Below are 26,749 nucleotides of genomic sequence, written 5' to 3'. Positions count from 1 at the left end.
AATAATAATAATAATAATAATCTTTGTTCGCAGTATATTATGTGCTGTAACTTGTCTGCAGTATCCTGTTATTTGCCCGCACTATATTGTAAGTAATTGTATGTAGCGGCATCATTTTGCCTAATTCATGTTATAATATTTAAATATGCTCGAGCTCGGGTTGATCGAGGGTTTTACAGTACCGGCTCTGGGTGCAACTGGAAATGACGAGCAGGTTTGGTTGGTCACGGTTGGAATAAAGGATTGACTCGGATTCTGAATGCTTTCGACGTCTCTTCCTTCCAGGCTAAACTGGTGACCCCGACGTGATACAAATACACGAACAAGGAGTTACAAACGACTAAGCCGCCGCGCCTTTCTGGTCGCTGAACCAGCTCATCCATGGCAACAGTTTCGATAAAGCTTCCGCCATTCTGGCCTAATGATCCGCTGCTGTGGTTTACACAGGTCGAAGCTTAATTTGAAACCTGGAACATGACTACCGAGTCAACGTGGTTCAAATACATAGATGGCTTCTTGTCGCCAGAATATGTGATGGAAGTGAGAGATATGATAGACTTGTTCCCATGCGTTCATGAGGTCAAACCTTTTGCTCTCTTTAACATGAATAAATTTCTGGGCTCCTGGACTAAACCACCCGCAGCTGTGTGTCCGGTTGCATATCGCACTCCCCCATCTGTCTTCTGTTGCATATCGCACTCCCCCATCTGTCTCCTGTTGCATATCGCACTCCCCCATCTGTCCTGCCCCTCTCCCATCCTCTCTCGCCATCTCGACATCGTTGGTTTCCCTCAGGTGTTGTACCGCTTCGGGCTTACTTCCCTTCTCTGTGGACGGTTCGTGAGAGCTTCAACTTTCGTCGCCAGCCTCGCGATACAGCAACTGCCCACAGCTCCATGCAATGCGTTCGATACGCAAATCATCCGTGGGGCCTAAACATTCTGCCCTGCCGTCCGTAGAACCTTGCTTGCTTAATGTCTTTTCCCAACAGAGCTCTCCAGCCCCAGCCATGTATTCTTTGCTTCTTCAGAGTCCTCCTTACAAGTCCCATGTGAAACACTAGTCGTAGCACCTTGCGTCGACAGCTTGCGAGCTCCCAAGCCACGTGCGCCTGGCTACTCATCCGTCTTCCCTCAAGCCTCTCCATCTTGGCTAGGTCAGCAATCTTCCTTTGAGATTTTCCCCTTAATCCTCTCCCTCTTCTTGACATTTAATTTGAGGCCTCACATTCGCTATCTGTAGACCGAAACAGGGAAATCGTGACTAAGGTGTGGATGACATGGCAGCTGCGATGGTGCTGACTAATCTGTCCACCAGCCCTTGCCAATGCACTCTGTCTTCCCAGTAGCCCAACGCTGGACAATGTTCCTTGCCGCAGCTCATGGCCTGATGTGCCTGCATGCGATGGCGATAACGGCTGGAGAAGGAATGCCTGAAAGGAGTGCTGGATTCCTCCAACACCACCCTCACCTTTGACCACCAGTTCCACAACACCACCCATACCTGACACCTTGTGTTCTGCTCATAACACAATGGACCATTTGACACTCATGGGCAGCACCGATTGTGATGTTCTCCGTGAGCCGATAACAAAAGGAGATTTACCTCCACCAAATGGCTTGGTGGTCCTTAGTGCATCTTGTAGAGCTCATAAGGGACTGTTGATGTTTTAATGGAAGTTCTGCTTTGGCCAACTCAGGAAACGCTCCACCATACCTTTAACTTTCACTCTGTCCACCCATTCTCACTCTCCTCGCACACTTCGCCAACTCAGTTTTGTCTCACAATTCACCACCGACATCTGACACATAAAAGTAATTGCGAACTCTGCGCCCGATTCTCTCTCACGCATTGAGGTATTGGAGTTGTCTCCAACCAGTACACTGGCCATCAATTTTAATGCACTTGAAGCAGCACAATGGGAGGACACGGAACTCCACCATCTGCAGTCTGCAGCAGGTTCCCGTACACTTTGCGAGCTACCAATCCCAAGAACAGACACTACCCTCGTGTGTGACACATCAACGGGACAGTCATGCCCTTCTTTACCTGCGGCAGTCCGTTGTACAGTCTTCGATGCTTTTAACTCCCTCACACACCCAGATATTTGAGCAACCCAGCGACTCATCACCATGTGCTACGTCTGGCCACATATCGACACTGACTTGCGCCGTTGGGCCGAGCAATGTCCTCAACGCCAACGCCCCAAGACCCGTAACAGTGTGAAACCACGAAGTAGCTTTTCAACACCAGAAAGGCATTTCAACAGGGTCCATGTGGATATTGTTGGTCCCTTACCACCATCAAATGGGCAACGCTATTTACTGACTTGTGTTGGCCGCTTCGTCCATTGGCCAAAGGCTACACCGATAGCTGACATCATCCTATCGCCAGAGCCTTTGTGCACATATGGATCACACATTTTGGTGTTCCATCAACCATCACTACGGATCGTGGTAGCAAGTTTGTATCGGCTCTATTTTGCAAGTTTACTCAGCTCTTGGGTTCCGACCGACCATATGCTGACCACCGCTACCATCCAGCAGTGAATGGTATGGTGGAGTGTTTCCACTGCCAACTCAAGTCTTCCCTGAAAGCGCATGACAACTCCACGCACTGGACAGACGTCGTACCCTGCTTGGTATTGTTACGGATTCGTCACTTCCGTTGTGGTGGCTTTCATCCACTTGAGACATTTCTGGTTCCATGAAGTATTATTATTGTTGTTTGAGGGAAACAGCAATTATTATTGTCAAAAGGTAAAAGGAATGTTTTAAAAATGAAACCGGATCGGGAACCAGAAGACGAAGAAGAAGAAGAGAGAAAAGGGCGGAGCGAATGAGTCGGACAAGAAAGCCGAGTTGCTCCGGGTTCTGAAGCGAACGTTGGCGAGCCAGAGTCACTAGCGAACTTTCGGGTTTCCGGGAGAGGAATTCCTACGACGGAGTTGTCATGACTGTGACCGGTCAACCTGCATGTCAGGTTTTGCGATTGATTCAGGAGAGAATCATCGCCGTGCTGTGTGCCACGAGACCGGGTCGTCAGCCATTTTGACTCGCGCAGGATTTGTGCTTTGCTCGCGGTTTCGTTTCTTTTCGACAATTCTCACCGCATTCAGACGTCGATCTGGGGCGTGTGTGTGATGCGGATTTTTGAAGGCTAATTCGTCAATACCCGAGGGTGTGATCTCTCGATCGCCTGTAGGGCGCCTTTGGATTTCCCAGTCGCCTTGAGGACGCCTTTGTACAGCTTCGGCTGTGTGACTGCCCTGGCCATCCGCACGGGTTCTGGTCGTTTGGACATCGTTCTAGCGATCGCTGGAGCGAATCAACTTCGTCTTGGAGCCGGGAATAAGAGACATTCGGGAATGTTCTTGTTACACTCACTTGGAGCACAGTGAGTTATATATTGCAAAACTGATGGTACCATCATAGGACATATTGATTGTACTTTTGAATACTATTGTTGTTGTACCGTTATTCTTGTGTGATCTCAATACAATATTTGTTTGTGAGTAACAATTGGGGTGGCTTCTCCATCGATCTTTGACACACAGAATAACACATTTTTCTGCCGTGACTCCTCTCGGGGCTCGGAGGTACACCGTGACCAGGGGGTCGGGGAGGAGCATGTAACAGTATGCAAGCTGATCTAAAAGATGACCTTGGATGCTCCACTGCAGAGTTAGTGTATGGTGCAATGCTTTGTCTCCCAGGAAAATTCTTCTCAGTGTCTGGAAACTCTTGCAGCAGCCACATGATGGACCTTACAAAGTTCTAGAACACTCTGAGAAGACCTTCATACTCAATATTAACTGTGGTCATGAGACAGTCGACATATATCACTTGAAACCAGCCTTTCTTGACGCAGCACCAGAGCCAGCATTCCCCCTGCCCAGCAGGTTGACACCGACTACAATGGTCGGTGCACTTACCATCGTATACGACTCGCTCTGGGTGCCATGTACACTTACTTCCCAGCATGATATTTATGAGAGTACATTTTGCTGTTGACCATTTCTCTTGGCTGTGATTTTTTTTTTTACATGGACAGTCAACATCTCTTGTTCCACAACATTATGTATTTTGTTTGTACTTTCCGTTTGATTAACACACAAGGAGGGGATGTACTGTCGCAGCATCATTCTTCCATTCATGTTATAATATTTAAATATGCTTGAACTCGGGTTGATCGAGGGTTTTCCGGTACGGGGGGGGAGGGGGGGGCGTTGGGGGGGGGGGGGGGTGGGGGGGGGCTTACCGGGTACAACCGGGAATGATGAGCGGATTTGGTTGGTCGTGGCTGGAACAAAGGACTCAGTGGGATTCCGAATGCCTCAGACGTCTTTTCCTTCCATGCTAAATGTCCACACTATATGCTGTTGACGACGTACAGTCACGTGAAAAAGTAAGTACACCCCATGTAAAGTTTTGACTTTTTCAACATCTTTCAACATACAGCTATTTGATCTTCATTTCAACAATATTGATAGATAAAGGTAATATAATATAAAAATATCATGAAACATTTACATTTTGTAGTCCATTGTATAATTTAAATAAACATAAATGCAAATTTCGCATGTGGAAAAAGTAAGTACGCCCCTACATTTATCACTACTTCAAACACCTAAAATTAGAATCAGGTGCACCAGCTCAGGTGCAAATGATTAGAACATCGTTAGAGAGGATCTTGGAGGAACCTGTCTTATTTAAACCTCAGACATTTAGTTTGGTTTGCTCTTTGTTGTTGAAGTGTGCGGCGTCACCATGCCTAGATCAAAGGAGCTCTCTGAGGCCTTCAGAAAGAAGGTTATAGATGCATATGAGTCTGGGAAGGGATTAAAAAAGATCTCCAAACAATTTGAAATCAATCATTCGACTGTCCGGAAAATCATCTACAAGTGGAGAAGATTCCAAACAACTGCCAACTTGTTCAGGCCAGGCTGCGCCAGCAAGTTCAGCCCAAGAGCAGACCGCCAGATGCTGAAAGAAGTCTCTAAGAACCCCAGAATGTCATCACGGGACCTATGGGTAGCTCTTGCCACTGTTGATGTCAAAGTGCACGAGTCTACCATTAGAAAGAGGCTGCACAAATTTGATCTACATGGGAGGTGTACAGGAGGAAACCTTTGCTGTCCAGAAAGAACATCAGGGCAAGACTAAAGTTTGCCAATGAACACCCAGGCAAAGACCAGCACTTCTGGAACAATGTGCTCTGGACAGATGAGTCAAAGGTAGAGCTATTTGGCCACAGTACCAGAAGACATGTTTTGTGAAAACCAAAGACAGCATTTGACCACAAGAACTGATACCAACTGTAAAGCATGGTGGTGGAAATATTATGGTTTGGGGCAGCTTTGCTGCATCAGGGCCTGGGCAGCTCACCATCATAGAATCCACGATGAATTCTTCATTGTACCAGAGGGTGCTTGAGGATAATGTGAGGCCATCTGTCGGGAAAGTTGAAGCTCAACCGAAGGTGGACCTTGCAACATGACAATGACCATAAACATACCAGTAAATCCACCAAGGAACGGCTGAAAAGAAAGAAACGGAGGGTTCTGGAATGGCCACGTCAAAGCCCGGATCTAAATCCCATCGAGATGTTGTGGGGGGATTTGAAACGAGCTGTGCATGCAAGAAACCCCTCAAACATCGCACAGCTGAAAGAATTCTGCATGGAGGAGTGGGGAAAAATTTCTCCCAGTCGATGTCAGAGACTGGTAGACAGTTATAAGAAACGCCTACTTGAGGTTGTTTCTGCCAAAGGGGGCAATACCACCCATTCGAGCCAAGGCTGTACTTACTTTTTCCACATGCGAAATTTGCATTTATGTTTATTTAAATTATACAATGGACTACAAAATGTAAATGTTTCATGATATTTGTTATATTATATCACCTTTATCTATCAATATTGTTGAAATGAAGAACAAATAGCTGTATGTTGAAATATGTTGAAAAAGTCAAAACTCTACATGGGGTGGGTGTACTTACTTTTTCACGTGACTGTATATATATACATACATACATACTGGCAAAGGTTCCCGGCGTTGCTGGGTAATGCAGAGTCGCTTTGTGCTGGGGATATGAAAGGGGGGAGGGGGTGGAGAGGATCGGATGGGAGATTTGGGGTGGGGATGGAGGGGGTGGAGGGGGGTGGAGGATAGGGGGAAGTGGAGGGAGGGGAAAAGGTAGAAGGAGTAGAGAAGTGAGATTGAGGGGAAAGGGGTGGGGAAGAGAGAGGGGTGGAGGAGAGAGAGGGGTGGAGGAGAGAGAGGGGTGGAGGAGAGAGAGGGGTGGAGGAGAGAGAGGGGTGGGGATAGCAAAATAAAGATACCTGGCATTGCCGGGTAACACAGAGTCGCTTTGTGACGGGAATATGAAGAGAGGGGGAGAGGGGGTGGGGAGAGGAGGGAGGAGAGGGGGAGGGTAGATGGTGTATACTGTATACCGGTGCGTTGTCTATCTATCTATAATTCCAGTAATCTCTGTGTGTGTGTGTGTGTGTGTCTGTGTGTGTGTTTGTTTGTCTGTGACCGCTGTTTCTCGACAACCATGGGTCCGATATACTTGAAACTTGCCAGGTATATTGCTGGGGACCCGAGGATGTGCCTTTTCAAGGTTTGAAATTAATCGGACAAGTAGTTACCGAGCTATGTCCAAAAAACGATTCAACCAATCAGAGAGCAGCGAGCTATCACGTGTGCCGAACGTGGCGAACAGACTCTGCCTCGGACGGCACATTTGAGAGCGTATTCATTTATTTCACGTTTGCAAACTATGTTGCCGTTAAACTATGTTTTAAAACTAATTAAAACTAATTTGCGATTCATCGTAACTGCGATTTGCGACCTTCCGGACAGTGAAGACTTCACTTCCGGCAGCCAATCACAGAACGCGTTGTTGCGAGCCGAGCCGAGCCGAGCGCGTGCGCCATTACGGTTCGTAATTCGATTTCTTCCGGAGAAAATAATAATTTCTCGATTTCTTATGCGCATTATTTCTCCCAGAGCGAAGGGCGGAAGCGAAGAGCGTTGTTTTTTTTGTTTACGGGCGTACGGGCGTACGGGCGGGGTAGAGCGTACGGGTAGCGTTTTTTTTTTTTTTTGGCAAGGAACGGGCACCCACGTACGGGCATGCCCTAGTATTATAAAACAGGAGTGGCTGTCCATCTCCACATTACTCCCTCAGTTTTGGGGTGAGACCCGCCAAACCTTCTGTTGAACATTTTGGGGTCCCAGCGGATGTTGAAAGGTAGGTAGGAGGTTTCATAAATTCCTCAATAAAATTGATTTTGAAATGGACTCGTTACCGAGCTGCTCAGAATCCGGAAGTGAACACATGACGACACGACAATGAGCTGGTTTGATAATATCTCAACACTATCGTCATTTAACACGTTATAGTATTAATGTATGATTGGAATGATGCTGTTTGGAATGGAAATAAGAGATATTGAGTTCAAATGAATGAAGAAATGACGTGAGGGTTCTACTTTCTCACAGTGACATCCGCGGATTCGCCATATGCAGATTCGCCATTAACTGGGGAAACAACCATTCAGACGGGTACATTTTTGTGCAAGTCATTCACGAACCGGCTGTCTATGTCTAACGTTCGAGTGAAGGTGGCACAAGAATGTGGAATTTCTTGGTTCCAGGGGTACCTCGCTACTCACTAGTATATATATATATACATATATGTATACAGTATATTTAAAATATATATACTGTGCCTATAGAAAGTCTCCACCACCTTTTCAGAATTTTCACCTTTTTGTTGCCTTATACCCCAGAATTAAATTCCATTAAATCAGACTTTTTCCACCACATTTACACATCGTAACCCAAAACTTCCGAGTGAAAAACAAATTCTACAAACTTCAGCAAATTAATTAAAATACAAAAGTAGAATATCTTAGTTGGATAGGTGTCCACCCCTGTTATAATAGCAAGTGTAAATTAGCTCAGGTGTGACCAATCATCTTCAAAATTACACACCAAGTTAATTGGCCTCCACCTGTGTTCAATTTTAGTGATTGCGATTATTCCAGAATAAAATCAGCTGTTTCTGTAAGTTTCCTTTGCTGGGTAGTGCATGCCACAGCAAAGACTCAACCTTGAGCACAAAGGAGCTTTCAAAAGATCTCTGGGATAAAGTTGTGGAAAGGCACAGATCAGGGGATGGGTATAAAATATTTCAAAGGCCTTAATTGCCCTTGGAGCACAGTCAATACAATGATTAGGCTGAAAAAGATATATTTCCGGTCTCTGGTCAGCGCGCGCATCGATTTTGACCCGCCGAGACGAGATAATTGCAATTTCGTGAGCCGTGACGTCACGTTCTCGCAGAAAACGCGATTTCGAGCGTGAGGAGCCATTTAATGTATGCATGTTGCCGGGCCGGGCCGGCCGGCGCACTATCTCGGGAGATACGGGTCTGTGAGGGTCGCCATTAGTATCGACGTTCGCGCACGGTTCTCCCCTACAAAACTACGTTTAGTTTGTCCAAATCCAACCAGCCGTTCCAAAGATATGAGTAGTTTTGTGTTCCGTGCCGTCATGAATCCAATCGGCTGGATATTTTCATTTACTGAAACGAAGACGTTCTTTGTCGGGTTCGTGTGAACCAACCAGAAGGCCGAGAGAGCTGCGGGTGACACGATGACGTTTACAGCGTCAAAATCGATTAAGTGGTTAGGCAGATAAATTAATAAATGTGATCCGTTTACGCCGTGGCGTCACCACGTGATTCTGAAATACGTGTCCTGCGTAAATACGAATCCATTTTTTTGAAAATACACATCGTCTCGCGGTTCGTCCACGATATCTCTACAACCACAAGGCCCACTAAGTCAGGAGTGGTCTTATAATATGTGCATTTATTCACACTACACGAAGACCTTTACCGCGTCGAAATCCGACCGGTGGTTCGGGAGATAAATGAAGAAATGTGAGCCGTTTACGTTATGACGTCACCACGTGCATCGTGTCATCCCGTGCACGAACAGCTTTCCAGCGGGTGTAGTCATTTGCGCATGCGCGGATTTTTCAGTGAAGAAATCATTCAGACCACTTGCGCATGCGCAGTGTTGACGCGATCGACGCATTGGAATGTTTAACGGTACGGCGAGGCGATCTCGAGAACGAAACGGCGGTCTATAATATGCTTGAAGAACTTAATGATTTTCAGAATAAATACATTTTAAAATAACTTAAGCTTGTGTTCATTATTTACAAAAAGGCCGACCTGTCCCATTGGCTGTCTTTAATTCCTCTCTGGACGGCGCCACGGAAGATTAGGAGGACCGCAAGGCATGAGGACACATAAAACAACACCTTTATATTTACAATCCATGCTTTTCAAAAAAAGAAGAAAAAACTGCATCGCTGCATCAATTCTGGAACTTTGATCTGACCAGAGACCAGCAATATATCTTTTTTGGCCTTAAGTGGGAGGCATAGGGTACCACCAAGACCTTTCCTAGATCAGGCCATCCCTACAAACTTGATGACCAAGGAGAAGACTGATCAGTGAGGCCACCAAGAGGCCAATGGCAACTTTGAAAGAGCTACCGGCCTTTATGGCAAAGACTGGTCACTGTGTGCACATGACAACAATATCCCAAGCACTCCACAAGTCTGGCTTGTACGGAAGGTTGGCAAAGAGGTATCCATTACTCAAAAAAAAATCCCACCTTGAGTCCCGTTTGAGATATGCAAAAAAACACTTTGAAGAGTCTGAAACCATATGGCAAAAAGTTTTGTGGTCTGATGAAACCAAGATGGAACTTTTTGGCCTAAATGCAACATGTTACTTTTGGCACAAACCCAACGCAGCACATCACCCAAATAACACCATTCCTACTGTGAAGTATTGTGTTGGCAGCATCATGTTATGAGGATGTTTCTCATCAGCAGGGACTGGGGCACTTATCAGGATAGAAGGGGAAATGGATGGAGCAAAATACATAAAATCCTATAGGAAAACCTGCTGCCCTCTGCAAGAAAGCTGAAATTGGGACGGAAGTTCACTTTTCAGCATGACAACGATCCCAAGTAAACAGCCAAAGCTACACTGGAGTGGCTAAGGAAGAAAAAGATAAATGTCCTTGAGTGGCCCAGTTGGACCGCAGACCTAAATCCAATCGAAAATCTGCGGCATGACTTGAAGATTGCTGTCCATCAACGCTCCCCACGCAACTTGACTGAGCGTGAACAGTTTTGTACAGAAGAATGGGCAAATATTGCCCAATCAAGGTGTGCAAAGTTGGTAGAGACCTATATCCCAATAGACTCACAGCTGTAATTGCTGTCAAAGGTGCTTCCACCAAGTGGGGGGTTGACACTTATTCAACCAAGATAATCTCGTTTTGTATTTTTCATTTATTTTCTGAAATTTGTAGAATTTGTTTTTCACTTGGAAGTTTTGGGTTACGATGTGTAAATAAAGGGGAAAATTTTTTGATTTAATGCAATTTAATTCCAAGTTATAAGGCAACAAAAGGTGAAAAATTTGAAAGGGGGTATAGACGTTATGTAGGCACTGTGTAGGTGTGTGTGAAATATATATATACATATATTTGGGGCGTGTTTACTGTTATTGTAAATTGTGCTTTGTCTGCACTTTCCACTTTTATTTCTTTCTCAAGTATAAACCGGATGTGGTTTTGTGAAAGCGGCCACTAATAATGAATGATACGGTGGGGTTTTTGATTAAGACCCAGGAGATTAATACCTGTACAATCAATACCTGTAATTGTATTATCATCAGGTGAGGTGGAAAAATAAATTACAACGTGTGGGTGGGCCTTCCTATAAGAACCCGCGAACGCGTTGCTTCCGGCACCCCGTGCCTTCGCCACATTATTTATAACCGTGAAAGGTATATTTCGATGGGCGATTGCCAAAAATATCCAGCACATCCTCTCCCTGCCCACCAGTCCACACATCAGCGCACTGCGTGTGCGTGATGACGAAGGCGTGCGTCACCATGACGTCATGTGTTCGCCTCCGTTCCGCACGCTTCGAGATGTTACCTCATGCACTTGAAGCGCTTAGGAATTCATTAATTGTTTATTACCTGTGGTTGAGCTTAAAGTCGATTAGATTATTAACCGATTACTCGGAAGATGGTAATTCAGCGATAAGTAAAGCCTTCACGGCAATACAGTACCATTAATGTACTGTACCGGTACTGTACATCACAGTGACCCGATACTTGTTTGAATGCGGAAACGTATTGTGTTTTTTTGAAGATACCTGGCGATTATTCCAGCAGTCAGAAAATTGTAAGCAAGCAAGTGCGTACTTCCGTACGTAAGTCTTCGTGACAAGTAGGCCTTCAATATATAATTATAAAGCACCTGTAGGCTTTGATGTACGTACTGAATGTTCATTCTCAATCTCAGACTCAGTGGATACTTTACGTCAGCACTCGATATTTATTCGATTTATACATAGTTGTAAATCGTTACAACAACATGTATTGTTGTAAAATAAAGATATGTACTGTAATGCACTTTACATATCCGACATATCGTACTGTCACCACGGTGCACTGTACTCTGCCGCACTGTACGTGCTGTGCAGTGCACTCCCTTATCGTCACGTGCCATCTGGCGTGCGCTGCTAATTACGTAATAACAATGACCCTTTTCCTGTCGCATACCCATAGTGTATTTTACACTGTATACCTAAGTACCATGCTAACCAATGACGTTCTGTTGTGTCTGCTCTCCTTCCCATCTGCGCTGTTGGAAGTCGAATGAAGCAACTCTGTTGCCAGTTTGGACTGATTTATGCAGCTGTGAATCCCCAACCACATCAACTGAAGAACTGTTGATGCAAAGGACACGTTCCAACTGGGGTTTTAATCTCGAGCCCTCAAATCCACAAAAATAACGTTTTTGGCATCTTTTCATGGCGTCCAATTTGCATCCGACTCTGCAGACGCCCCTGTTGCTCCTGCTGGCCTTTGTCCTGTTGCCCACGACATCTCATGGGGATCATGTCAACGTGGTGTTGTTAGGGGCAACTGGAGACTTGGCCAGGCGCCGATTGTGGCCGGGCTTGTTCTCCGTGTACTGCGAATTGTCCGCACCGCCACGGTCGCCCTTCACCTTCTCCTTCTTTGGTGCAAGTCGAAAAGGCGGAGCAGAGAGCGAGGCTCGATTGTTCAGGGTGGTTCGTGAAGGGGGGCTGCAGTGCCCTCCTGAAATTGGTGCCCGCAAACCGTTGTGTCAGCTACTCAGGTGAAATATTCTTCCTGCTCTGCCACCAATGTTTATGTCGCTGGTAATTATATGCCTGTTAATTTAACCCATACCCTTTGTTCTGCCCCACTTCTATTATTTATAGGGAGCAGTTCATGCGGTTGGTGCGGTCCGTGCGGTTGCACCTTCCTCAGGACTATATTGACCTATGTTCAAACATGGGAACAGAAGTGGCACAGGAAGGCCTGGTGGAGGCTGGTCGCCTTTTCTACCTCTCCGTTCCACCAACTGCTTATGCAGATATTGTCAGCAACATCTCTTCTGCTTGCCGTCCTCCTCATGGGGTAAAGTTTGTACAATAGGTACAAAGCAATGTCAAATATAGATACATATGTAACATACCTCTGCCAGGCTGAACAGTTTACATTTTGTATCCCACTGATAGGCTGGATCTGGATTTGGATTTGAACCAATATCAATTTGGCTTCGACTCGCCTAACCATCAAAGTCAATCGGATAAAAAGTGAGAATTTTAGAAATTCGAAATAGTTGACCTTTTGACCTCAAAAATAAATAGGCTTCTTTAGGACCGCCAACGCTACCATTTGGTGAAGTTTAGTGAAGATCGGTTTAAAATTGTGTTCTGTGGGTGATTATACGTGAGCGGACAGACGACCAAATAAACAAGAAAGGCTCCGTGCAGAGCACGATGCTTGCAAAATCCACCTCCTCCCCCCCAAAAACAGTTCACCAAGATTAAAATTGACGATCTTAATCAAAGCTCAGGTCGATCGGATAAAAATTGATTATTTTCTGATGAAAATGGACGACTTTAGAAGTTTGACCTTGAGTTGACCTTTTACCTCTATAGTTGGCTTCCCAATTCAGTCACCCAATATGCAAATCCTGTTCAACTTTCAAGTCAATCGGATGAAAAATTATGATTTTAGAAATTTGACCTCAAAATCAATAGGCTTCTCAGTTGTGACTACCTCTGCAACTTGGTAAAGTTTCATGACGATCAGTTTAGAATTGATCGGTCTATTTTCTGATGACTCCACCCTCTGTCGTGACATCCCTCATCCATCAGACAGACAGGCAGCAGCTTCTTTCCTCTCTTCAGACCTTGGCAAAATCACAAGCTGGACAAGCACTTGGAACATGTTTTTCAATCCTGACAAATCTCACACTCTTACTATATCTCTCCGAAAAGACCATCTGGCAAACCCTCCCATCTACTTTCTTAACAATCCTTTTGAAGAAGTTCAGTCATTCAATCTCCTGGGTCTCACTATCCGCCATGATCTTTCTTGGGCAAACGACATTTCAAAGTTGACATCCAAAGCCAATTGACTGGGCATCCTCCGTCATGCACAGTCCTTCCTTGGCACACCTGAACTCCTATCCACCTACAAGGACTTCATCCGCAGCTTGATGGAATACTGCTCTCAACTCTGGATTGGCTCACACCTTGCTCAGCTTGACGCCGTGGAAACCAATGCTTTCAAGATCATTGGAATCTCTCGCACTGAAGCGGAGTCTATGGGCCGATCACTTTCCCATCACAGACAGGTCGGTGGCCTCTCTGTGTTCTACCACCTCCATTCTGGTCTTGCACCCTCTGCTCTTTCCATGCTTTGTCCCCTCCAGGTTTCTGTAGGGCTCACACAGTCCACCATCGACCCCATCCTGGTACAACTACCGAAATCTGGGATCACTACTCACCTCCACTCTTTTGTGCCTATTTTTTTTCCCGCCTGTGGAATCAACTTCTACATCCTCTTCAATCTCATTCTCCCCTCCTGGTCTTCAAGACATATATTCAATGGATATCAGATCATACCCAATCCTAAACCATGATCTTTTTTTACCTTCGTTAACCCCACCCAAATCCCTCCTCCTAATTTTCCAGTTTTTCCTCCTTGGAGTTTGCTTCTCCATGCATGCGTGCTTTGCATCCTTTTTGTCTGTTACTTCCTGATCCGTTCAGTGTGCTAGCTCAACCACGAGCCTCAACTATGTATACAAAAAAAGAATATGTTATCCCCATGGGAAATTAGTTTACATATTCCTATGATACATTCCAGTCTGAACAATTACAATTTCTCTACTCATACTTTTCCCAACTTTAATCCTAGTTGTAGTGTTAACCCAAATACCACCAATGTCACACCTCCTTCCCACTCCCGCTTTCCCACTTTGTCCCCAGGCATGGATGCGTGTGGCATTCGAGAAACCCTTTGGATGGGATGCCCGTTCTGCAGCGGAATTGAACTCTCAGCTCTCCCTTCTGCTCAGCCCTGAAGAAATGTGCCGTATTGACCACTACCTTGCAAAGCAGGTGGATGGAAAGAGGGCAAATTAGGAATGGTTGGGTAGTGACGAAAATGTGAGGTTTATGTGGATACGCTGATGGTGATTGAGTTGCTCATATTATGGAAATTCTCACATTTATGTTGAAATTTATTTCATAAGATGCTCATACGTATTGCTACTCAGAAGTGTAGTGGTGATTTACACAGACAATGTCAGTTACGCAAGTGCAATGGGACAAGTGACAGGGATTGTAGACCATCCTGGGTGGTCTTGCTACTGAGCCCATGGTATGAGTTACGATGCAAGGCCAACGGGGTTCGACTGGTATACCCGGGCAGTCTTCGGCACAGTACGACAAAGTCGTCTAATTTATCCATAAAAATGTTCTGGCTGATTTAGGAGAATCTTGATTTTATTATCTCCACGTGTTTTGGAAAAAATAGGGGCAATACCCCTGGGTGCTCACCTGGTAGAATAAAGCAGTACACTACACCAACTAAAGGTATTTTAAACAGTATGACGGTATTGTCAACCAATTTTAATGGTTCCTAGAAGACAGGGCAGCATGTAGCATGTATAATGTATAATCAGCATATATAATCATACTAACGTAATCGTAAGACTTTAAACAAACAAAAATACCTATTTTGGAAGCAATCCCTCCTTGCCCTCCCCAGAGACCCCTGGAAGCAATCCCCCCTTGCCCTCCCCAGAGACCCCCTTAGGCCCCAATATTTTTATTATTATTATTATTGTTTTTAATGCCGTGAACAAACATTGGTACATCACGGGTGATGAAGGATGTGGTCAAGTTTCATCGAAATTATGTGTGTAGTTTCTAAGAAGAGAGCAAATAACTTTTTTCTTCTTTTTTTTGTATACGTAATCGAGGCTCGTGAAAGAGCTAACATTTATCACACAATCAAATCAAACAAACAACCAAAGTATATAAAAAGGGGAGCGGTAAACAAGATGGGGAGAGAAGGGGAAGCACATAAACACAACCTTTGTGAGGGACATCGGGAATGTGTGGGAGGAAGAGGGCTTGGGGGGAGGTGGTGTGGGAAGGTGGGTGGGGGGGGGGGGTGGGAGAAGTATAAACACAAGGACACCAAGGACTTCCAGGAAAGAAGTTGGTATTTAAAAAAAGAGGATTAGGGGTGAAATTAGCGGGGGTAGAAAAGATCAAGGTTTTGGATGGGGGAAGATAAGGGATGGTGGTGAACAGCTGTTTTAAAGACCTGGAGGGAGGAGTGGGATTGAAGGGAGTGGGGGAGTTTGTTCCAGAGGTGGGAGAAAAGAGGAATGAAAGAGTGAAAGTGAGCAGAGAGCCTAGATTTTGGCAGTTTAACAATAAGAGGGTTGCAGGCAGATCTTGTGCGACCTTCAGGAATATTTGGGTGACAGAGCCCAGAGAGAGCTGGAGGATCAAGGCGGGAGAGGAGTCGGTAGAAGACAGAAAGACCACCCACCTGCCTGCGGCAACTCGCCGTTTGGGGGGCAACTCCCCGTAGACCGCCTTAGACCCCGATATTTTTTTTAAATGGCGTGCACAAACGTTGGTACATCACAGGTGATGAAGGTTGTGGTCAAGTTTCATCGAAATAGTGTGTAGTTTCAGAGAAAAAAAGCAAATTATATTTTGGGAGGGGGGGGGGGGGGGTGGGGAGGTGGGGGGAACCTGGATCCATTTTGATCCCCTGTAGACCTCCTAGACCCCGATCTTTATTATATATATATATATTTTGTTTTTTATTTATTTCTTTTATTGCAGTGAACAAACTTTAGTTGCAACATACCAAATATAATTTGTACCAAGTTTGGTCACATTCCCATCAGCAGTTTCGGAGAAGAAGTTGCAAGTGTTTATGGACTGATGGACGGATGACGCGCCATCCCATAAGCTCACCGGAACTATGTTCCAGGTGAGCTAAAAAAAAAGGGGGGAATATTGTAATCGGGTCTGTCAGTCTATCCGTTCATCGTGCTATCTCCTAAACGGTTGGGCAGAAATTCACCAAACTTGGTAGTTATGATCAAGTCAAAAAGAAGGTGCAAAAACAAGAACAAGTCACGAATGTGCAAGAACAGAATCATTTTTTTCCCCACTCCCATGGGTCAAGGTCAAAAGATCAAATACCGAGAAAAGCAATTCCGGGCACCATTTTAAAACATTTTTTGATCAAACTTTGTATATGTAATCAACATTGGGGGACGCATTAAAAATGTTACGATTTTTTGAATTTGCGCAGGTTCATGCCCCAAGGGGGTTGGGACTCAGGGTCACAGAGGTCAAAACGGGAAAAATTTTTTAACTCAAAATTGGATATTCAGTCATTCCTGGTGGAACCTTTTGCCATCTTTCAACTTTGCTTTAGGTGGGAACTGGGAAGCATGGCGATTTGTGATGGCGCCACATCAACTTCTCTTTAAAAGTAGTTTATGCTATGAATGTGGATGTCCCAGTTAGACCATGCAGATTCCTGAGGTTGTGTTTGTCCATACCTACATCGATTGTAATCTGTATCATTCATCCACTGAATGGTTTCTCATATATTATCAACACACTTTAAAAAAAGGAATCCTGAAAATTGACATATTTTGACTTATCACCAATAATTATATCAAATGTAAGTACACCTGCCTGTAACAATGTGCAGGCCGTGCTGGAAATTCTGCCTTTTCGAATGAGAAACCGGGAAGTGTTGGATGAATGAATGAATGAATTCATTCATTCATTCAACGGGCATCCCATCCAAAGGGTTTCTCGAATGCTACACGCATCCATGCCTGGGGACAAAGTGGGAAAGCGGGAGTGGGAAGGAGGTGTGACATTGGTGGTATTTGGGTTAACACTACAACTAGGATTAAAGTTGGGAAAAGTATGAGTAGAGAAATTGTAATTGTTCAGACTGGAATGTATCATAGGAATATGTTATTATATATTATCATATATTATCTCATATATTATCTCATATATTATCTCATATATTATCAACACACTTTAAAAAAAAAGGAATCCTGAAAATTGACATATTCTGACTTATCACCAATAATTATATCAAATGTAAGTACACATGCCTGTAACAATGTGCAGGCCGTGCAGGAAATTCTGCCTTTTCGAATGAGAAACCGGGAAGTTTTGGATCCACTCTGGAATCGGCTTGACGTGGAGCGAGTCGAGATAGCTCTCAAAGAAAAGCAAGGAGCAAAGGGTAAGTAACACTGCTCTTGCTTACTACCAAAGGCTTGCTCTTTAATTCAAATTTCTCCATTGCTTATCCCATAATTCATATTATCTTGTAACTCCACATTGTGTAAATTTTAACGTGTAGCTCATAGTTACAGCGTACATAAATAACAACTCTAAGCACTTTTTAAAACTTTTAGGTCGAATTGATTTCTTTGATGATTATGGGATCATCCGGGACATCATGCAAAACCACTTGACCGAGATCATGTCCTTGGTCGCCATGGATACACCTTTTAACCTCAGTAATCGCGATGAGGTCGAGCGGAACAAGATGGTCGTTCTTACACACGTCCACCCTCTTTGCCCATGGACTGCTGTGATTGGACAGTACGATACGTATTTCCAAGAAGTTTTGGAAGAGATGAAGAGACCAGCTTTAAACGGCAGCCTCACTTCCACATTTGCAGGTGAGATCCCACAATAAGTATCCCAGCAGGATCACTAAACACTTGAAAAAAAATAAAAAATGATGAAGTTACTATGCTCTGCCACTGTTGTGCTGCATATGAAGAGTGACTGTTAAAATTAATGAAATGCTCGTGGATTTTTCAGCATGATGTGGTACCACACCTACGAGCCGTGACACTCGATGCTATAATCGGCCTGGAAAACGCGATACCTTTCCTTTTACTCCATCGCTGTGCTCTCCATCCCTCTTTCATGACTTTCTATTCGTTTTTGGTTCACGAGTTATCAAACAGAGTGACCACTATATTCGTCATGGGTGTGTGTGTCTGTCTGTCTGTCTTTCCGCAGCATAACTACCCGATGATATCATCAGATCTTGATGAAACCTGGGTGGGAGGTTGATATCATGATCTCGTTGTGTCCTGCCTAGAGTGGGCGTATTGCGCCCATTGTGGGCAGAGCCACGCCCGAAAAAGATGTCTTTTTTGGGGGTAATCGAGTTCAAGCTACATCTTCTCCGAGGGAGTTGGTGGAATCTGACAAGCAAGTGTTTCGGTATTTGGTTAGGCCAATGTCATGTGTCTAGCCCCACGGAGCACGATTTTTCATTTTCGCCCCAAGGTCAAGGTCACGAAGTTTAGAAAACTCGATTTTTGATGGTTTTATTACATTGTTCGCTTCCTGATAGGGTGAAATATCGTACATGATCTTATATTATCACATACATCATGAAATATAAGTTTTCCAACAAATTTCAGAATCTCCGACCTTTGACCTTTGAAGGTCACAAAGGTCAAATTTTCAAAGTTGTCGGAATCGAACCGAATTTTCGGTATTGTGTAGCTAACTAACCTCATAACTGATTATACATTATTTTCCATCTCATTTCAAGGTCAGTAACCTTCGTTTTGACATTTCCAGGCTAGCACCACACACTTACGTACAGCTGGCTCTTAAAGGCCTGCGCACGCAGCGCATTGGGGCCCTTTGTAAATAGGCATGTACACCGCATATCGGGGGCCGATACCTGCCACGTGGGCCCCCAACCCCCCCAGTCCGGGCCTGTTTCAGTTATAGTCCGTCCTTTGTCATTGAATACCGCTCGCTCGTGAACCATCGTCGTCTCCTGACTTGTGTTTTATTAGTCCCCTACCGGTGTACACCGGAGGGGACTATAGGTTTGCACTCCGTCCCTCCGTCTGTCAGTCTGTCCGTCTGTCAGTCCGTCACGCAAAGAACAGTTTTCCGGACTTTTTTCTAAACTCTTAATGCTAATGATTTCAAACTTGGTACATGGTTTCCTCATGATAAGTTCCAGATAAAATTCGAACTTCACGACGTTTTGATCATTTTTGACAAAGTTATGGCACTTTGAACTTTGGTAATATCCCCAACAGTTTTCTGGACGACAGACTGCCGGTAAGGGACATGTATTGCAGCGCAATACTCAATGCTTGTTTTTTTTTTTTTTTTTTTTTTTTGCAGTGGATAACGTCGTTAGGACAGCATAAAATACCATGATTGACACGGCATGAAGCGGTGACACCATTATGGGAAGCACTGTCATGCTAACCATTTTGCTCTGTGTATAATGAAAAAGTGATGATAAGTGTCACAAGTGTAAAGTGTACGATGGAGTGAATTCTTAAACGATAACGCTGCTATGAAGGAAGTCATGTGAGTAACTGGGTGCGATTTGATTGAGTATACATATAGCCTGGCTCAAACACAAGCAAGAATGTAGTCATAGGTAATTGGCACCTTATAAACTGTGGCCCAGCCACCACACTTACTTGAACGAACATGTAAACCCAGAATACATACTGTAGAAATACACACCTGTCTTAAAAATACATCGCACCATCCCTAAACTTGTATGTTATGTTAGATGTCCATAAAGAGTCAACTGTACAACTAGGGTGAGTTTAATAAGACCAAAGATGCGGGATGCCGATACGTGGCTGGCCCCCACCTGCACCATGTGTGGTACGCCTTTTTCCATGTACCCATGTTCCCTCATTCTGAGATGCTTCCTGCGTACGACTGCCTTACATGAGAGATATCTCGACAAATCACATTTGTACGGTGAGCACATGGCCGAATTGGGAATAACAATAACAAACAGTAATTCTTTGTTTGTACTGGGAATGCACACCTTGTATTATGATTTCACGTGCATGCTGGGTGCGATTTGATTGGGGGCAGCATGGGATATTCTGCATGATCATGGAGGTGCTGTTACCTGCTGTCATGCTGGGTAACGTGTGTGTGTGTGTGTGTGTGTGTGTGTGTGTGTGTGTGTGTGTGTGTGTGTGTGTGTGTGTGTGTGTGTGTGTGTGTGTGTGTGTTAATGATATGCATCATGTACCACTTCGTGAAGTTTTAATTGCTGTACTAGCAAGTGTGCATTTGACAAGTCTTAAATGTGGTGGAATTTCTTAAGTGAGACACGCAGTGCACGACAATGCAAGCAAACTCCACAAACGACATACATGTATAGCAAATGAGTGTAGGGGCGGTGGATTTGTGGCGACCTGGGCACATCTTCGACATGGGAACAGAATTGATTATCATTAAGGAGATTTCAATAATTAAATGAATAAGTAAAATTATCATGGGCTTCTGTGAATGATTTAAAAAAAACAACGTTTTGATTGGTTATCACTGGTTTAACTGCCCTGGAGACCAAAATGACAGAATTGCTTCGCCTTGGGAGAAAGTTTTCTCAACATTTTGGATCGCAGTTACAAAACTTCATCGGCGGTGTAAGGTTTGGGTCCCATTGTCCCAAGCCTTGGATAAATCAGGTTTTTTTTTTTCAGTATAAAGCATGCTATTTGGAGATCAAAAGAGAATATCCTCTTCACGCATCTTGTAAGATCCTTCTAGACTTTCCACACAGCCATCATCGACTAGCATTTATCCACATTGGAACAGAGGTTCCCTTGACTTCCAAACTCAAGGCCCACTGTAATTTTCGGAAAGCCAACTGGAAGGTCTTTCACAACAGAAGTTGAGGAGCAGATCAGCAGCCTCAACTGTGTCCTGAAAAGCTATAGCAGCTTCTGCCAGGTCTTGAAAGATGCAGCCAAAAACAACATCCCATGTGGTATTTGCAAATGCTACATACCTTTTTGGTAGCCAGAAACTGACCAATTCCTCCAACAGTATGAAGCTTCTAGGGATCCAAATGTTGCATCTGAGCCTTCGAATCCCTGGATATGGCTAGACGACAAAGGTGGCAGGAGACTGTTGAGGAGCAGGATTTCACTCATTCAAGTAAAAAAGGCATGGAACCATTCCCAGTGTATTGGCTAATGCTGTTGCTCGTAGGCTGTTCCTCAACTCTAAAGTTGCCACAACTAAGGAGGCTTGCCATGAAGTCCGTAAGGAACTCTGCAAGATCATTTGATCATCTCCTCCAACATCCCTGCTTTCGTCCCCTTACACCAGGGCTGACATTGACAATGGCCTTTCCTCCACCAAACAAGGAAAGCGGCAGGGAATGATGGCATCTATCCTGAAATCTTGAAGAACTTGGGACCTCACAGACATCATTGGTTAGCTTCTCTTTTCACTAACATCCATGCAACCATCAACCTGGAGAGAGGCTAAAGTAATTGCCATCCTTAAACCAGGGAAACCTGCTGCTGACTCATCCTGCTCTTGGCCCATATATCTGCAGTGTACAACATAAGAATTGTTTGAGTGTGTCCTTCTTGCCTGGCTCTTTCCACTGGTGGAGCTCAACCTTCCCAAGGAGCAAACTGGCTTCAGACCTCGTAGGAGCTGTGTCGATGAAGTACTTACACTTACCACCCACACTGAGGCTGGCTACCAATGCATCAGCGTATGACAAGGAATGGCGACAAGGTCCTGTGCTGAAAGCTACCAGACTTTTCCAGTGTCTGACCCACAATGTGTATCCTTTCTTCTATGCTCAGCAATCCAAGATATAGGGTTTGACTCAGAGCGAAAATAAGCTCCACGAGGGCTCTGAAAGATGGTCGTCCCCAAAAGTCTGTTTTAAGTCCAATCCTCTCCAACATATATGAGTGATATGCATTGTACCACCTCCAGGAAGTTTGCCTACACAGATGATCTTGCTCTTGCTACCCAAGCAATCAACCTTGAAGATCTCAGCAGTACCCTTTCCCAAGACATAAAGGTAATCGAGCAATACTTCATCTACTGGTGCATCGCCCAAACTCAACGAAGACAACAGTTGTCATTTTCCATCTCAAACAGACTGACTAACATAAAACTTCAGGTTTTCCTTTGTGGCTAACCAGTTGTGAACTAACAGTTCCCTAAGTACCTTGGAGTCGCCCTTGATCGCAGCCTCATGTTCTGTAAACACCTAAAAAGGGTCATGGAAAAGATCAGGACCAGGGTAAACATTATCCGGAAACTAGTGGGCTGGGGATCAAATGTGTGCACTCTTCGCACTGCTAGCCTTGCCCTTGTGTACTTTGCAGCAGAATACGATACTGTTTTTCTGTTTGGGCAGAAAGCAGCCTCACAAAACACTTGAACACTGTCCCGAAAATACTGATGCAGATAATCAGTGGTACACAGAAATCAGCACCCGTGCAGTAGCTCCCTGTCCTGTTTAACATCCCACCCCTTGATGTGTGCCTGAAGGCAAGAATGCTGAGTTTTCTCGCATTAAAGCCAACCCAGAGTTTCCAATCCATGAAGGCCTGCAGAATCCATGAAATATGCTACTCAAGTTATGCTATGTACGCTTTTGCTTTAGTAATGCACAGTGTCATGACGATGGACACGATGGATTCACATTGCCGGACCAACTGCTAGATTTACTAGTGCTTGCGTACAACATGTACAAGCCAGATTAATACAACCAATCAAGTAAGCATACAATTCACCAACATTGTCACATCACCCCTTTCAGTATGAAGAGCAATAGACTGAAAATACCAAGTGCAGGTTTATGTTCTCTGAAATAGCAAAAACAAACTTTATAACCCCAGGTATTTTTTTGTGGTATTCTGGGTCCATGTGAACTAGTGCTTTAGCCTTTGGGGCAAGGCCGTGGCCCACTGTGATCTGTGGTTAGGAGGTTGAGGAGATGGGGAGTTCTCAGCACTCAGAGGTGGTGTGGGTGCCATGTCCACAACTCTCTGAGCTTTCTCTGGAGGAATATACAATTCTCTAATGTCTGGAAGTGGGAGAATGGTCACTTGTACAGAGGAAAATTTTCCGCAGGTGTCTCCTGTTGCAGAGGTAGGATCCACCATTGGCCGTGGTAACTAGGTACGACCTTGGTGTGGAACGTTTGCTGGACAAGACTACAGGTACCCAACCTTGTCTGGTTTTGAAGTGGGCAGCATTGTCCCTTTGGAGTTCCATTAGAGGTTTCGTCCCTCTATCATATAATTTGGTGTACAGCTTCTGACGGTCTTGGAGCTGCTGACGAGCATCTGACATGACACCTGGCTGGAGGCTTTTACTGTACACAGGTAATGTATCCCTTAGCCTCCTGTTTAGCAATAGTTGAGCCGGAGAGAGTGTCATTCCACTAATAGGTGAGTTGTGGTAGGCAAAGATTACTAGTTGAATGTCAGTACCATCTTCATGTGCCTTTCACAATGCCTGTTTCAATGTCTCAATCACCCACTCAACCTGACCATAAGTTTGCGGATATGTTGGGACAAGGTTGTGAACGTTGTGCCCCATTCATGTCCAATGTCCTTAATTTCTGCGCTACCGAAGGGAACATTGTCATTGAATGCCTCCTCCGGAATGCCATGGCGGGAAAAGTTCGCTTTCATTTCTGAAATGCCCGAGGAAGCCGTGAGCCTATTTAGCTCTAACACCGCAGGAAATTTTGAGAAGCAGTCCACCAGAATGAGGTAGTCTTTTCCACCAAAGTGAAATATATATCGGCACCCAGCTTCTGCCATGGGCAGTCAGGGACACTGTGTGCGATGAGTGGCTCTTTCTGATTGGCAGGCGAAAATCTGGCACAGACTCCACACTCTGCAACACGTGATTCTATGTCTCTTGACATGCTTGGCCAGTATAAGACAGGTCTTGCACCCGCCTTGCACTTCCCAGCTACTAGATGCCCTTCGTAAATTAGAGCAAGCATGTCCTGTTGCATTGCGGCTGGAACGATGATCAGCTCGTCGCAGAACAGCAAACCTTCAGACTGATGGATGTTCTCCCAAACAGGCCAGAACGGTGTCACCATCAGAGACACTCTGGCTCGATTTTCAGGCCAGTCTTGTGTGATGGTAGTTCTGAGCTGTGGAAGCGCTGGATGAAGTGATGTCTCACGTTGCAGTACCTTCATTCTGCCAGTGCTGACTGGAAGCTCAGTGACCAAATGATGTACGCGAAGGTGTATGTCGTCTTCCAGCATCTGATAGCGCAGTGACAAACTAGATGGCGCTCTGGAGAGTGTGCAATGTATAGATACTTTCCTGGGACGTATTGCACCGACAGTGTTTCGGAGAAGGTGAAGCATTATGATCTGAAGTCTGGGCAGGAGCAGATGCAGTGGCTTCTTGACGATAGCGACCAGTGGTGTGTATTCTGTGTGTACGGTCGTGTCAAACCCGTAGATGTACCAATGAAAATGCTCTGCCTCGAATACGATTCCAGGAATCTCCTCTATCTGGGTGTAGTTCTGTTCGGCAGGTGTTAGAGACCTATAGGCATATGTTACAGGATGCTCATCCTGCAGCAGGCATGCGCCAAACCCAGCTGAAGATGCATCCGTTTGAAGGACTGCAAGCTTTGCAGGGTCAAATAACTTCAACACTGGCCGCTTGGTGATTGAGAATTTCAACAGCTGGTATGCTGCATCATGCTCTCCATGCCATTCCCAGGCTGCCTCTTTAGCAGCCGACAATGGCATTGGGATTGTTGACATGTTAGGTATGAACCGACCGAGGTAGTTGACCACTCCCAGAACTTGCTGCAGCTCCAGCAGTGACTGAGGAGTTGGCAGTTGCAATATGGCTTGTACCTTGTTTTAATCTGGGTGAACGCCAGCAGAGGGGAGGACATGACTCATGTATTTTACCTCTGCAACCTTTCACTGGATCGTGTTTGGGTTGAATTTGACATTCTTCTCTCGTGCACGGTCCAATACATTGTGTGCAATGGTGTTGTGCTCAGCAGGCATGGTTGCAGCAAGAATAATGTCATCTGTGATGCAGAACACTCAATCAATGTCTCTGTTACGGATTCATCACTTCCGTTGTTGTGGTTCTCATCGACTGTAAACATTTTTGGTTGCATGTACTACTATTGTTGTCGTTTAAGTGAAATAGAGATTACTATTTTCAAAAGGTAAAAAAGTTAATGTTTTAAAAGAAACCGGAACCGGACGAAGACGAAGAGGAAGAAGAGGAAAGGAGGCGGAGCGAGTGAGTCGGACAAGAAGCTGAGCTGCTTCGAGGTCTTGAGCAAACGTTGGCAAACTTCGGGTTTCCCGGGAAAGGGATTCCTGCAACAGAGTTGTTATCGCTGTGACAGATCAACCTGCGTGTCAGGTTTTGCGGTTGATTCCGAAGAGAATCGTTGTTTGAGGGCAGTTGCGCCTCGAGAAGAGGCTCGTTAGCCGTTTTTGTCTCGCGCCTGATTTCGCATCACTCTGGGCTCTTTGCCTCGCTTCAACCATTTCACCGCATCCAGAAGTTAAGCTGGTGTGTGTGTGTAATGTGGATTTTGAGTGGAAATTTGCGGTTCGCCGTAAAGGGAGTCGTTGAACGTCCATATCCAAAGGGGTGATTTCCCAGTCGCCTTGAGGGCACCTTTACGCATCTTTGGCAGCGTGACTGTCACTGTCAACCGAACGGGATTCTGGTCTCGATTCGACATCGTTCTGACGATCACTGGAGCGTGGATCAACTTTGGCTTGAAGCCGGGATAGAGACATTGGGGATGTTCTTTTCGCTCACTTGGAGCACAGTGAGTTATATTGTACAAAACTGATGGTACCATCATAGGAATGATATATTTGTTGTACAATTGATTACTATTGTTTTTTGTACTGTTATTCCTGTGTGATCTTAATACAATACTTGTTTGTTGGTAACAATTGGTGTGGTTTCACCATTGATCTTTGACATACAGAATAACACATCTTTCTGCTGTGACTCCTCTCGGGGCTCGGAGGTACACTGTGACCGGGGTTTGGGGAGGAGCACGTAACAATCTCCAAATGTGCTCTCACTTCTCTCATGGAGAACTTCACTGGCTGTGACACCATACTGTAGACGGTTAAGATAACGATGCCTCAGAAAATAATTTAAAGTGCACCTGAGAGCACTCTCTTGATCTAATTGAATCTGTCAAAAAGAGTCCTTTTGGTCAAATATACTGAAGACTCTTTCCGGTGAGCTGACCCATTAATTAATGTGGTGCAGGGATGTCGTGGTGCTCACGCTTAATGGCCTTGTTGAGATTACTTGGGTCGAGACAACCATGATGATTTATCTTTCTTCTCGATGACGACTAAATTATGCACCTAGTCAGTCAGTCCACCCACCTTGGAAATGATGCCCTGTGCCTCCATGT

At 44.9% G+C, this 26,749-nt stretch overlaps 1 protein-coding gene across 5 annotated transcripts in view; it reads left to right on the top strand.

Annotated features, from left to right (window-relative positions):
* Positions 1-26,749, top strand: part of LOC137430390 (GDH/6PGL endoplasmic bifunctional protein) — a 47,090-nt gene that overhangs the window by 6,424 nt on the left and 13,917 nt on the right. The window contains exons 1-6 of one of the 5 annotated variants that reach the window (XM_078780635.1): positions 11,027-11,295; positions 11,768-12,258; positions 12,365-12,563; positions 14,429-14,560; positions 17,633-17,750; positions 17,926-18,195. In XM_078780635.1, the coding sequence (XP_078636761.1) occupies positions 11,927-12,258; positions 12,365-12,563; positions 14,429-14,560; positions 17,633-17,750; positions 17,926-18,195 (1,051 nt within the window). In that variant the 5' untranslated portion in view covers positions 11,027-11,295; positions 11,768-11,926. Of the gene's footprint in view, positions 1-11,026; positions 11,341-11,767; positions 12,259-12,364; positions 12,564-14,428; positions 14,561-17,632; positions 17,751-17,925; positions 18,196-26,749 lie in introns of those variants that run through there. The other 4 variants (XM_068121232.2, XM_068121231.2, XM_068121230.2 and 1 more) reach the window with 4 other exon arrangements.

The sequence above is a fragment of the Myxine glutinosa genome, chromosome 6, assembly GCF_964187855.1.
Source record: "Myxine glutinosa chromosome 6, kmMyxGlut1.1, whole genome shotgun sequence".
Lineage (NCBI taxonomy): Eukaryota > Metazoa > Chordata > Myxini > Myxiniformes > Myxinidae > Myxine > Myxine glutinosa.
The sequence above is the reverse complement of the archived record's forward strand: the minus strand, read 5'-3'. Positions and strand labels throughout refer to the sequence as shown.